Source organism: Canis lupus, chromosome 6, assembly GCF_003254725.2.
Source record: "Canis lupus dingo isolate Sandy chromosome 6, ASM325472v2, whole genome shotgun sequence".
In the NCBI taxonomy this organism is placed as follows: Eukaryota; Metazoa; Chordata; class Mammalia; order Carnivora; family Canidae; genus Canis; species Canis lupus.
In genome coordinates, this window is record NC_064248.1 from 13,003,197 (window position 1) to 13,016,985 (window position 13,789).

Genomic DNA, 13,789 nt, shown 5'->3' on the forward strand with positions numbered 1-13,789 from the left:
GACAGACTCTGCTGAAGCTGCAGGCTAGGCAGTGCTCCTGAATGTTCTCCTCACCATCGGATCTCACCAGATCCCACTGGATCCCACCAGACTCCAGGCCTCCTTCTGGTTTCTGACTTGCTGTCATCTTCTGTTGTGGATTTCTGACTCCCTTCTGGCTGGCTGTGGTCCCAGCCGCAGTGTGCACCCCTCCTCAACTCCAGGATCTTGCCTCCCTGGCCCACGCACTGATCACCTGCCCTCCTGTGCACCCCTGCCAGGCTTCTGGATTCTTTGGAACACCTGGGGGGCTCCCCTTGCATCCTAACTGGAAATGACAATATCACCAGGGGCCCAGAGATGACTTCACACCACAGTGTCTTTTACCAGCCAGCTTGCCAGTGCAGTGAGGCCATCACACATGCCACGCAGCCTTGGAGCAGACATGTCACTAGCTCTCCAGCAGGAAGGGTGCTCGTGACAGCTGGCACGGGGACGTGGGCTCACCCCGGGGACTCTGACCTAACCTTGCACACCACACTCCCAGAGTGTGAGGGCATGCTTGCTGCCCTCCACTCTGCTCATCCTTTGGGGTGGCTGCTGCCTCCAACCTGCCCTATTCCCTTTTTATTCTATGCCCCAGTGCTACCAAATCCAAGTGTAAATTAGACAATTATACACTGAATTTTGAAGAGATACTTGCACACTCGTGTTCATGGCATTATCCACAATAGGTGGATAGTCAAAAGGTAGAACAACTCAAGTGTCCATCAACAGATGAACGGATAAACAAAATGTGGTCCATCTGTACTGCAGAATATTATCCAGCCTTAAAAAGGGAGGAATCTTGGCACCTGCTCCAACACGGATGAACCCTGAGGACGTGGTGCTCTATGAAAGAAGCCAGAGAGAAGAGGACAGACGCTGTGTGATCCCACTTCTAGGAGGTCCCTGGACTCGTCAAATTCATGGACACACAAGAGTAGACGGTGGTGCCAGGGGCTGGAGGTGGGGGGGTCAGTGTTTAATGGGGACAGAGTCTCAGTTTGCAAAGATGAAGATGTTCTGGAGACAGACGGTAGTGACGTCTGTGTAACATTGTGAATGTTCTTAACGCCACCGAACTACACATTCGTAATGATGAATTTTATGCTATGTGTTTTTTGCCACAATAAACATACACGTTTCAAATTTATCTAAACCTTGACATGTAGGAAAACGTTCATAAATTGAAATTAAAGCCACAAAGTTAGGATGCAGAGACACAGGAAGAAGCCAATAGATCTGATTCCGGGGCATTCTACCAAAGGGGCAAGGAAATGTGATCAGCGATGTCATCAAAATCGCAGAGACAGAAGAGCACCGTGGCTGAAGGAGGACAGAGTCTGGAGCTAGAGAGTCCTGGCGCCAAGCCTGGCCCCAGCACACCTCAGCTGTGTGACCTGAGGCAGAATTGCTAACCTCTCTGGGCTTCAACTGCAGAATGGTGACAACCAATGGTGACAACATAGATTTGTTTTGAGGGTTAAACAAAGGTAATACTCATAAAGTGCTTCTAACAGTGTGGTACACAGAGCAAGCAGCGTCCTACAAAGTGTATATAAATCCAATCTCGAAGGAGGTGGTTTGGTAAAAAGTGGGCTCAGAGGCCAAAATGTTCATTTGAAGTACTGATCCTCCATGAATTACAATTTCTTTTACAGGCACAGGTATGTGATCTTTTTAAAAGACCAGGAGATCTGGAGAGGAAAGGCACGTTTGAATATGCATGCGCACATGCTGACAGCCTTCCGGGGGCTGAGGGTTATCTGGCTCCAACCTTATCATGCACCTCGGAACACCAGATATGCTCAAGTGGATTAGCCCAACAGTACACAGAAAGAAAATTGCTAGTGTATAAGTCCGTATTTGCATAGGATTTAGAGTTTGCACCGATTAAGTCCTTGCAGCCACAGGTTAATGAAGGAATGGCTGTGAATGAGATTTTAAAGGTACAAATTTCTGCACAGGCAGAAAAATAGCATGATGATTATTTATTTCTAAACATTCGCATTTATACTCCTTTCTTACCAAGGTACCCATTACCATTAATAATGTCAAAATGGCAAGCCATAGCTTTAAGTCCACCCCTCCCTCCGCCTGCCCCAATAGATTGAGGTTTGCACATGGAATAACTGCTAAGATGTCCATTCTGAGTTTTGCACAAGAATAACCTTGGAATAATGGGTCCAGAGGGAGAATTTTCTCTACATATGCTACTCCCTGTGCCTCGGGAGCACTATGGCTCCATCTTCCTCTCTGCTGCCTTCTACCCACCCACACGTTCATCCCACAGATACTGAAGTGCTCACTCTTTGCTCAGGCCCTGTCGGGGAATTAGGTGAGATTTCTGTTCATATAAGCAATTCATAGTCTAAGGGCAGGGGTGGAGGCAAATCAACAAGGTCACTTCTCCTTTCTGACTCCTCTTGACCTCACTCCACACTCCAGCTTGCTTCCTACCAATGGGCTTTCTGAGCACTCCTTCACATTTACCTATTCTCATCATTGGGTCCTTGAGTTTTTCAAGAGTTCAGTAAATATCTATTGATGTGACCCATCTCCCCATCCATCCATCTCTCCATCCATTCATCCTTCCACCTATCCAGTCATCCATCCATCCACCCACTCACCCTTCCTTCCTTCCTTCTACCATCCATCTGTTCACCCACCTATCTGTCCATGCATGCATCCATCCATCCACCATCCATCTACCATTCATCCTTCCATCTATCCAGTCATCCGTCCCATCCACCCATTTATCCTTCTTTCCTTCCTTCCTTCCTTCCTTCCTTCCTTCCTTCCTTCCTTCCTTCCTTCTATCCATCTACCCTCCATCTGCCCATCCATCTATCCATCCATACATACATCCACCCACTTACCCTTCCTTCCTTCCTTCCTTCCTTCCTTCCTTCCTTCCTTCCTTCCTTCCATCTGTCCATCTATCTATCCATGCATCCATACATCCAACTATCCATCCATCCATCATCCATCTGTCCATCCATCCACCATCCATCCGTCCATCCATCTACCATCCATCCGTCCATCCATCTACCATCCATCCATCCATCCATCCATCCACCCATTTTTGTATCTCCATAGCCCTTTGCAGGGCCTGGCACAAGCAGGCTTCTAGTAAATGCCTTTAGCACTTACTATGAGCAAGTCATGAGGAAGTAGTCTAAGGGCTTTAAATGTTGACTGAATTATTCAGTCGTTTTTCCTCTAAGAGGACAGACAAGAAGCAACTGGGTAGTTCAGTCAGTTGAGCATCTGACTCTTGATATTCAGCTCAAGTCCTGATCTCAGGGTGGTGGGATCAAGCCCCATATCAAGGTTCTGAGCTCAGTGCAGAACCCACACTCTCTCTCTCTCCTCTGCCCCTCCCCTCAACTCTCTCTAACTCTCTCTCAAATAAATAAAATCTTAAAAAAAATAAAATAATAGACAATTTTATGCTGTAAGAGACTCAAGAAAAAAAGGGCTCTTTTAAAATTAATGTTGCTTAAACCATTGCAATTAAGGGACTTGTGTGAAAGGTATTCTCAGACTGTTCTGAGTAGGTCTGAACTCTTCTGGAGTGGGTTCTCTGAGTGTCTTTTGCATTAATGTTTCTGTAATGCTTTCCTGCTACTGAAGAAAAAAAATTATTTCCTCTTCCTCTGCCATCACCTAAAGGCCACATTTTATTTTAAGCGCTCTGTCATAGCTCCAGGAATTGTGTTCATTTTTCAAAAAAAAAAAAAAGTTTTAAAATATTGATATAGAATCTCAACACAGAACAATTTAGCGATCCGTTTACATTGAAAAATACTGGGGGAGGGAGAGTCATAGCAAGAGAATTTCCTTCTGAGCTAACAGAAGAAAATGTTCTCGTTTTTATTTTGCTAATTTTTCTTTGCCAAAATTAGCGCATTCGGCATTTCAGACGTCGCTTGTAATTCACTGGGCGATCTGTCTATACTATCATTTCCATCGTGGTCCTGAGTGGGTAAGGAAAGCCTGCCAGCTGTTGAAGCGTCCACTCTGTGCCTCCACCGTGGATTGTTTTTCTCATTTGTTTTATGCCGTTAAATATCTCAATAAATCAATGATGGAGAAAAGTATCTCTACAAATTAGGGGGGAAAATAACATTACAGAACTATTAGCTATAATGAGGTTTGTGCAACTGATTTTCCACGCACCAGGATAATCCCCAGCGCCGGATTCCCATCTCAATCAACACGTGGGAGGCACACATGCCTTTGTACATTTTACGGGCCATTCTGGGGATCCAGCTCAGCCAGTCCTTAGACCACAGGCGAGGCTCACCCCTACCAGGAGGCTCAGGGGATCCCAGCCTGGTTTCCCATTCCCACTCAAGGAGTTCCTACATTACCATCTTGGGTTTCTCAGGATGGAAAAGAGTCGAAATGTCTTCTGAAGCTACATTCCTGAGTGTCTGATGCCTGGTGCCATGCTTTGAATGTCCTGGGGGTCCTACTGACCTTCAGGATGGGGGGGGTCCATGGCGGGGAGGGAGCCCAAATCACACTTATGTGTGGGGTTCCTGGATGCCCAAGGTAACACCTGCTTGGACTTCTGCTTCTGAAACACCTGCCAGGGAAAGGACACCCCACAAGGTAAGCAGGTGGGACACCGCTGAGAAACTTCCCAAATATTCCTAAATGGATCCCAGTGATCACATGTCCCAAGTCGGGCTGACCTCAGGGGAGGCGATGAGAAGCCACATTCTGACTCCTCAGTGGTTTGGTGTTTCTTTGAAGAATATGAACTCTTTGGGGGCACCTGGGTGGTCCAGTAGTTGATTGCCTGCCTTTGGCTCAGGTCATGATCCCAGGGCCCTGGGATCGAGTCCCACATCGGGCTCCCTGCATGGAGCCTGCTTCTCCCTCTGCCTATGTCTGCCTCTCTCTGTGTGTCTCTCATGAATAAATAAACACAATGTTAAAAAAAAAAAAAAGAATATGGACTCTGCTTTGTCTTTGCTGCCTCGACTGCGTTATCTGTGCCCTAAACACAGGAAGTGGCTGAGAGTAAAGATCCCTGAAGAAAGAACCCTTTCGCACCTAAATAGGTTTCGTTGCCTTAGAACAGACCTGCCTGCAGCCGACAGAGCGAGTCTGTTTCCATCTCGCAGCCCCCGCCTCTCCCCCGCCCAGCGGCAGGAGGCACATCTGCTCCCAGACAATGTCCTAATAAACCTGGAAACATGAACACTTCTCTCCTGAATTGAGACAGAGCCCAGCTCAGGCACATCCGAGGGTCGCTCAATTTATCCCTCCAACGCCCAGAACCGAGCTGCGTGCCGCAGGTATTCAGACAGACGCCAGGCCAACAAAAGTTTGATTTCATGGACAATTAAACAGGGTCTCCATGCTGAATGAAACTGTCACTCACGGGCCCCAGATTTCTGGTTCCACTAACTCACGCAACCAACAACGTGACTGTCAGCCTGCAGCTCTGAGCAAATGGAGGCCTGTCAGCTGTTTATTCCTTAAACACTGCCTTTTCTCTTTGTATCGGTGGTCAGTCTCAGTCTGAAATTTAACAGAAGCAGGGGGTGCTCATGCACGGGGCTAAATATCTCTGAGAAGAAAAAAAAATCACCTTTTATCTGATCCTGGTTTAAGGAGGAGACAGAATGAGGTGGATGTCTAGAAGCAAAGGACACCTGTGCCGGGTGAGCTCAGGAAGAGGAGGCCGCAGCGGATACAGGGGTGGGTGTGAGGCGGGCAGGACTGACTGCCCGGCCGGGGAGGGTCAGCAGCCGGCCGCCGCATTTGCTGACTCAGGGATTTCTGTGAATTTTAAACCTTTGGGAAAAGGTTGGTTTTTTTTTCTTTGTTCGATTGAAAAGTCCCAGGGCCGAAGACCCGAATGAACAAAATGAGTGGGGAGGGAGCTGGGAGATGCTGGAGGCGGGGGGCAGGGGGGGCAGGGTGGCGATCAGGGACCAGAACTAGGGGCCTGTCCTCCTGCTGACCAGCTCTCATCTCTGGGCTATCTACACTCATTTGTGAAAAAGGCAGAACAATGTCTGCCCGCACCGAGTACATCCTAAATATGAATTTCACAGCTGCTTCGGAGGGGAAAATATATTTATAGTTCCTTTCGTGCCATTCCAGTCTATTGTGTAAATATGTAAATTCGGTTTCGTGATCTACACAATAAACTGCCTTGGGATAATTTGTGTAAATAAATCATCTGCATAAGCCCACTGCATAGTTTCCTCTGCCTTCCAGGGAATTTTGCAACACCGACGAAGAGGAAACGTACGCACAAGTGGAGACATGCATCTTTGGCAAGGCTGTCCTTGGGTCTGCACTCACTGACCGTCCTTCCCAGGAATGTTCCAGCCCGAGATGCAAATCTCATAGCTGGGATCCCTGGGTGGCGCAGTGGTTTGGAGCCTGCCTTTGGCCCAGGGCGCGATCCTGGAGACCCGGGATCAAATCCCACATCGGGCTCCCGGTGCATGGAGCCTGCTTCTCCCTCTGCCTGTGTCTCTGCGCCTCTCTCTCTCTGTGACTATCATAAATAAATAAAAATTAAAAAAAAAAATCTCATAGCTGCTGTTTGGTTCTATCTCCGCGTTAGGACAGCATGGGGAGATCCCACAGAATTTGTAGGGGTTACGGTGACCATGCAGGAGAGCCAGAGGCTGCTCTGCCATCTGCCCCCACCTGCCTGGGCTGCCCCGGCCCTGCTGGCCACCTCACGACACCAGCCACTAGCTGACGAGCCACCTGCCTCCCGGGGGCAAGATGGAGATTTGGCTGGGTGAGAAGATGGCACGCCGAGCAGACGGGCGGGTGGGGGGCGGCGAGGGGCAGGGGCCACCTAACACAAAGTGGCTCAGGCTCCCCAGACACCCATTGGGGAGGAACCCCCGTGTGCTGCATGGATCCCATCAAAAATAAGGCCTCCTCATGAAAACCTGGGTCCATCTTACCAGATCCACGCTCCCATTGAAAACCACTCCCCTGCGAGGAGAAAGTCTTGCCAGAGAGCTTCGGTGGAGAAAATAAGATAGAGCGTTTAATGTTTTGTGTAATGAGGCCTGTAATAGATGACAGCTGAGATCCAAAGCCCTAAGGCACCAGCAAGGTGTTTAAATATTGACAATCCATAAAAGCATTTCATTTGCCTCTGAGCTGCTGCTGGCCCCAGTCACCGGAGGCAGGAAGCGCCCTTCCGAGGGGAGACAGGGAGCCCCGCAGCCGCTCTGGTTCCGTCCACGGTCTGAAAGGGGAAATCTGTCTCAGAACAGAAGTGGAGGCCAAATTTTTAGCGCTCATTGAACAAGACAGCGTCTTGGAGGTCGGTTTCCTGTCACATCATAGTCCCTGGGGGCCGGTTTCCACATAGCGGCACCAACCTGCCCAGTTCAGGGTCCTGCTGATCTCAGGAGGTGCCCATCTGGCCGAGGACCTCAGGGTACGGGGCTCCATGAGAAACCCAGGCCCGCATCCCAGTTAGCTCGTCTTCACACCACCATCCACGCTCCCTAAAGCTGCATTTCTGGCCAATAAGCAACCCGCTTCCTTCGTTATGGTGGATGAATGAGCACATGATAACCCAAAGAGAATAGCTCCCCAGGCAAGCCTGAGAATCAATACCTTCTCTTTACTCAGAAAGTGCCAGAATGTGCTCTCCACTGTTCAGATTCTGAGCCCATACACCCGTGTCTGGCTGCTGATGTGATACATTCCCCACGGCTGATCTCTGACACGAAAATGCTCGTTTCGAAGATGTGCTGTTGCACTTGATTGAACAGGACACCATCCATGGGATATATATATTTAAAATCTTAAGCTGAGCTTTTTATTTTGCAATAATTATAGAACCCCATGCAGTTATGGGGAATAATGCAGAGATACCATTTGCCCTCTATCTGGTGTCTGCCAATGGGATCATCATGCAAAACAACAGCACCAGCATCACAACTGGGAAGTGACATTGACACAGGCCAGACACAGAATGACCTGCACCCCAATGACCCCACTGTGGTCCTCTCACAGACACGCATCCAGTGGGGTTCTTAACACTCTAGTTGGGGACCAAGCTCTCAGGCAGAAGGAAATGAGTTGGCAAGGGTCTTCTGTGTGTGTATCCTCCAGGGCCTCTTATCTTTCCTTGGTGCCACAGACCCCTTTGGCAATCTGCTGACACCACACCTCTTCACCTCTGAGAAGGTGAAGGAACACCTCAGAATGACTTTAATGCATAAAATAAATTGTAAAAGGAATCAGTTATGTTGCTGATGCCTATAACTACCTAGAGGTGACTAGAGGTTCACAGCAGCCCCATATTGCAGATATTCAGATCCTGTGGGTCATGTGCAGTTTTTGTTGCACTACCTGGTGGACTGCATACATGGTTCTTTGGAAGATGGGGTACAGAGGCTTGGATTTTGGTGAGTGCCACTAGGCCAGGGTCACACCGGGTAACAAGGTCCGGGAAGCGTTCAAATGATAAGGTCAACCATGCTGGGAAGTGCCTGCCAGTCCAGGATGAGATGGAAAGCAGTGGGATTTCTATTGCTGACAACTCCACAGTTTCTACAGCTACTTATGTGGTTTCCTACCTACTGTTGTGGGTTGAATTGCATCCCCTCAAAATTCATGTGTTCAAAGTCTGATCCCCAACATCACAGTATGTGATCTTATTTGGAAATAGGGTCTTTGCATGTGTCAAGATGAGGTCCTGAGTTGGGGCCCTTCCTAATCCTGTATGACTGGTTGTCCTCGTAAAAAGGAGAAAATTGAGCACAGGGACAGAAGGGTACAGAGGAAGAAGGCAGATATGGGGGTGGTGCCTCCAGAAGCCAAAGAATGCCCGAGATTGACATAGCTGGAGACCCTCCCTCACAGCCTCAGGGGACCCCACTGAGCCACACCTGGCCCTTGGATGGCCAGCCTCCAGATGGAGACAGTACATGCATGTGGGTTAAGCCACCCAGTGTGGGGTCCATGCAGCCAGAGTAGATGAACATGCCTGTGTTTATAAGGGAAGGAAATGCTGAATTTCAGTTAGAGGTCAGTGATGTCCATGGATCTCCGTAATTCTCTCAGGAGCCCTTGGTGGGCCTGGAGGCTCACAATGTAACCTTTGCAATGAATGCTCTCCCTAGATTTGGGGAGAAAAGCGTCGAGTTGCTTCTCTGGTGTCAGTGTAGCTTCTGCAGCCCTCGACTGGGCCCAGACCTGACCGGGCCTGTATTCCAAGCTCCTGCCAGTCTCTGCAAGGGCTCAGGAATTGGATGTTCTCAGCAGAGAGCTTGCTGTCTGCTCTCGGGGCCAACTGCTTCCAGAGGGATGGGGTGGGGGGGGGCCAGTGGCCACAGAAGGCCTGTCACTGATTTGAGACCCTCCACTTCCAGAACAGACCAAATGCCTTGCTCAACACAAGCTACCAGGACCCCTCAGCCTGACGCACTGAATGTGTGAGTGCTTGAGCCAAATAATTCTTCATATTGCCTTTAACAGATGCTGTTTTGGTCTCAGGCACCAGATTTTCTACCTGGAAGTTTCTAGGAGGTGTTTACAACTAGGAATCTCTCAAAAGCAGTTTGGCGGGCAGTCTGTCTGGCACAGTGATGTATGTGACCCTGCAGACCTTCCCTCTCGGTCCAACAGCTTCTTTAAATATCTGACTGCAAGGATGCCTAGCACCATGGACGGGCTCTGGCAGCGGGCTTTCTGCATGCAGCCCTGGCGCACCGTGTTTTTTCATGCTCAGATACTTGCATGACCATCTGAAGGTTACAGCGGACATGCTCAGTGTTCTCTGCATTTGGTGACACCCTCTAGCTCCAAGGAGTAACAGCCAGCTCAGTGCAGCAGAAATTGATTTTCTAATAATGTCCGTGCTTGGTTATTACTGTTGAATGGGAGGAAGAGAGCAAAAACCCTCTTAGGGCACACAGGGTAGGGAATGACCTTAGAGTCATTTCAGGAGCCTGAAAATGGGGCAGAGGACATGTAGGCTTCCTGGGAACAGGCATCTTCATCATGACCAGAAAGGAGCAGGACTCTGTCTATCCGGGTGCAAACACACAGAGCCTGGGATGAGCCCCTGGAAGCACTCTTGAATCCTACTGATGAGTTGGAAATGTCTCTAAGTGTCCCTAAGTTTGCATGTACCTATTTCTGAGGAAGACGATACCACGTTCCCAGAGACCTGCACTGTGGCGCAACATGGAGAATCTCAGACCCGCAAGGTGGTGGAGGAGAGGGAGAGAAGGGCCCGACATTTCATCAGGGTGCCCTCATCTCTGTATCGTTAGGGAAAGGCTGAGAGGAGCCCAAGGGCTCTGATATTCAGACTCTGGGGTTGGCAGGTACCCAGACCCCCCCCCCTTACCTGAGGGCCTGGCCTCGATGACGTAGCCAGTGGTGGGTGTCCTGCCTGCGTTTCCCTCGGTCCACTGCAGGGTCAGTTCAGAGGCAGACTTCGTGACCAAGACATCTCTGGGGGAGCCCGGAGAGCCTGTGGGATCAAAGAGGCAGGGGACGGTAGAGACTGGGACAGGTGGAGCCAGGCCTAGGTGGCTTAGCCTTGCCACATCACACTTTTCTCATCCTAGATGTGGGAAGGCTACATGGGTCTCTGGGATTGACCAGATGGAACAGAGATGAGCCATGCCATGGGCCCAGTCCTGTGCCTGATGTGCAGGGGCCTTGTGAACCTAGATTCTGCTACCCTCATCTTCCTAGGTGCCCAATAGTTTAAGTACAAAGCCATGTGGCTCCTCATCATGATGTGAACACTTCAAACTTCTCTTGTGTATCTGGTTGCCAAAATTCATGTGTGTTTGGGGTGCCTGGGTGGCACAATTGGTTGGATGTCCGACTTTTGGCTTTTGGCTCAGGTCAGGATCTCAGGGTTGTGAGGTCAAGCCCTGAGTTGGGCTCCGTGCTCAGCAGGAAGTCTGCTTGGGATTCTTTCTCCCTCTCTCTCTGCCTCCCACCAGAATAAATAAATAAACCCTTAAAAATTCACTTGTTTTCTCCCAACTTTTTCAGAAAACAACCCAAAACGTTACATGTTTAACACCTAAGAATTTGCTCATCTATATTTAACCAGTCCATCCATAAAAGATGGTGCTAGCACATGCTTTTGAAGTCACCCATGCTGCCAAAATGGTCCTGTGTTCCTGCCCACTCTGAGTGGGCCACGGTCGCTTAGCTGACGGCGAGGATGGACCCCTAGGTGGAAGGGGCACACCACTCGCCTCTGGCGCTGTACTGGGCGCAGGCCCCACCACAGAGCTCCACTTACCCTCAGCTGGCCCGGCCGTGACATTGGCTTGCAGTTCGGGCCCGTAGGCAATGGTCCGTGCTTGCACGCGGAAAAAGTAGGTGACTCCTTTGGTGAGGTCCCGCACCTTCAGCCAGCGCTGCCAGTTCCCGTTCACGTCCACCGTTACCACCTTGCTCACCCCTGGAACCAAGAGCAAAGGCCAGGAGAGGGCCACATTTAGAGAAGCAACCGAGCACCAACTATTTCTCCATGGCAACAGGGACAGCATCCCCGGCTTGCTAAGGAAGTATTGCTTACAATTAGGAGGAGTTTAAGTGGTGGTAATAGCCAATTTTCAGCACAGATACGTGTAATTAGTGTTTAAGTCTCATAAGTGGTGCTGGCAAAGGGAAGACCCAGCCTCATGGTGCCAAGCGGGGAGGTGGCCCAAGTGTCCCACACAGCACTGGGAAGACCGCCGTCCTCCTGCACCCAGGTCACTCTCTCCTCCCCTGCGCTCTGAGCGGCACCAGGATCTGTGTCGCTTGCATAGGTGACCTGGAGCTTCCTGACTTCGGAGAAGAGAACAGAGAAGAAGATGCAGGAGTTTTCATTTCAGCTAAAAGATGGGCTTCCTGCAAGAGGGGTCTCCAGCCCAAATGAGTTGGCCTAGCTGTGGCCTAAAGACCTCAAGCCACTGGTAAAAACTTTATCTTTGGATTTTGAAGCATTGATGAAGAAAGGCTGTCATGGCAAATATCGATGCCCTGCACTTGGAGAACCATGAGGACAGGGAGACATTTTCACTCCTAAATACATAACTGAAGCAAAAGTGTAGCTGGTAATTAGAAAATTGAGATTTAACATCGGGAGAGGAAGACACATAGTAAAAATTATACAAATGCAGCATTTTTCCGGGACAGAAATGGGGCTCTCTGATTAAAGTTTGAAGGTGATGTGTTAGAAAAAAGTCTTGTAAGCTCCTGACACAGCATGTGGGTGTCTCTGGGCATCCCTCGGGGTGGGGCGATGAAGAGGTGGCCCCTCTGACACTAGTCGGCAGAGCTGGTCGGGAGTGCTTCCCTAGCACCTGCCCCTGCCCCCGCCCCCACCATTGGCCAGGCGCTCAGCGTGAATGGACGGGCCTGGGAGGTCATGGCTGGGCCTGCCCTCAGTGTGGATGGTTGGTGCCCTCGGACCCTTCATCCTTATATCTCTGTGACCTCAGAAGAGCCCAACAAAGTGTTAATGACAAAACGGGTTCATCCTTCAAAGTCATCAAAGCCAATGTCTTTCAACTTACAGTTGTCCAAATACCTTCCAGCTGATTCACTGTTTTCATATTATGCCTTTTGTAGAACACTGATTCAGCTAAATGATTCTCTTCCAAACTATGTCAGAATGTTTCTGTGTTTGAGTGACCTCTGAATTTGAGTTTTTCTATTGAGGAACAGGGCCCGTTCTGCCCAGAGAACCTGCCCTCACCTTGCGTGGCTCAAGAAAGGGGCTTCAGGGTGACAGTTTGCACATACAATGACCACCATCAGCAAATGGATGGGATCTTTTTGGATATAAAGTTATTCTGGATGGCACCCCTCCTTTTTTTTTTTTTTTTAATTAAAAAATGCCTTTCTTTTCCCCAGAGCAGAACAAACCCATGTGCAGATTTTGTGAATTCCAACCCACTAGGAGGTAGAGTTAGTCTGGCCTCCCCTGCATCTCAACTATGTCAGAATCTTATTTATTTAGTCAATTTTTAAACCGTGCCCTACTCTACAAAGCCCCGGGGTGCAATCATATAAAATACTACCATTTAAAACATTTAAAAAAACATAAAAGTAGCTTTTCCATAAAATCCGTTCCCTAAAACATGAGAAGTGGCTCATGCTCCATGTGGTTCGGTGCTCCCCACCGTGACCAGGGGGCTGGCCAGGGGCGGCGAGGGGTGAGCCAGGCCCATCTTCCTGATGGAGTGACCACAGGGCCCATTGGCACTGAGTGGACGCTCTGCTCTCTGCTCCCTTGGCCAGGGCTGATGAGCATCTGGCTAGCCCGGAGTCTGCCCCGGAGTCTGTCCACGTGTATCCCAGGCACCGCCAGGGCCCAGGCGAAGAGGCAGGAAAAACAGCCAGGAAAATCACTACCGGCTGACATCACTGTTGTACAGCTTTTCCTCCATCTTCACCACACAGGCATATCTATGTGTCTAAGCACACATGTCATGTCTTTGGCAATCTTCACCAAAGGACTGGCATTACTGCAGATTAGTGCGATTCTAGCCCTTGCTAAACATGCCTGATGTTTTCACTTCATTTGCAGCCACATCTCTGGGAAACATTCTTGGAGGCATTGTGAAGATCTGGAAATTGTTCAGAGACCCACTTGCTACTTTCCCGATTTCCTACTGGGAATCCGGATAAAACATGAAGGAGACAGGGGTTGGTTTTCTCTAAGAGACCCCCCACTCAAGAGGCCCGTACACCGAGCTGATGGGCCAACTGCTGCCCTTGGGAAAGGGATGCA

General features: G+C 49.5%; 1 protein-coding gene across 14 annotated transcripts in view; it reads right to left on the reverse strand.

The window, feature by feature from the left end:
• SDK1 (sidekick cell adhesion molecule 1) overlaps window positions 1–13,789 on the reverse strand; it is a 911,663-nt gene that overhangs the window by 21,911 nt on the left and 875,963 nt on the right. For all 14 annotated transcript variants that reach the window (XM_049111183.1, XM_035717437.2, XM_049111182.1 and 11 more), the window contains 2 exons: window positions 11,306–11,467; window positions 10,388–10,513 (listed from right to left, as the gene is read on the reverse strand). In XM_049111183.1, the coding sequence (XP_048967140.1) occupies window positions 10,388–10,513; window positions 11,306–11,467 (288 nt within the window). The remainder of the gene's footprint in view (window positions 1–10,387; window positions 10,514–11,305; window positions 11,468–13,789) is intronic.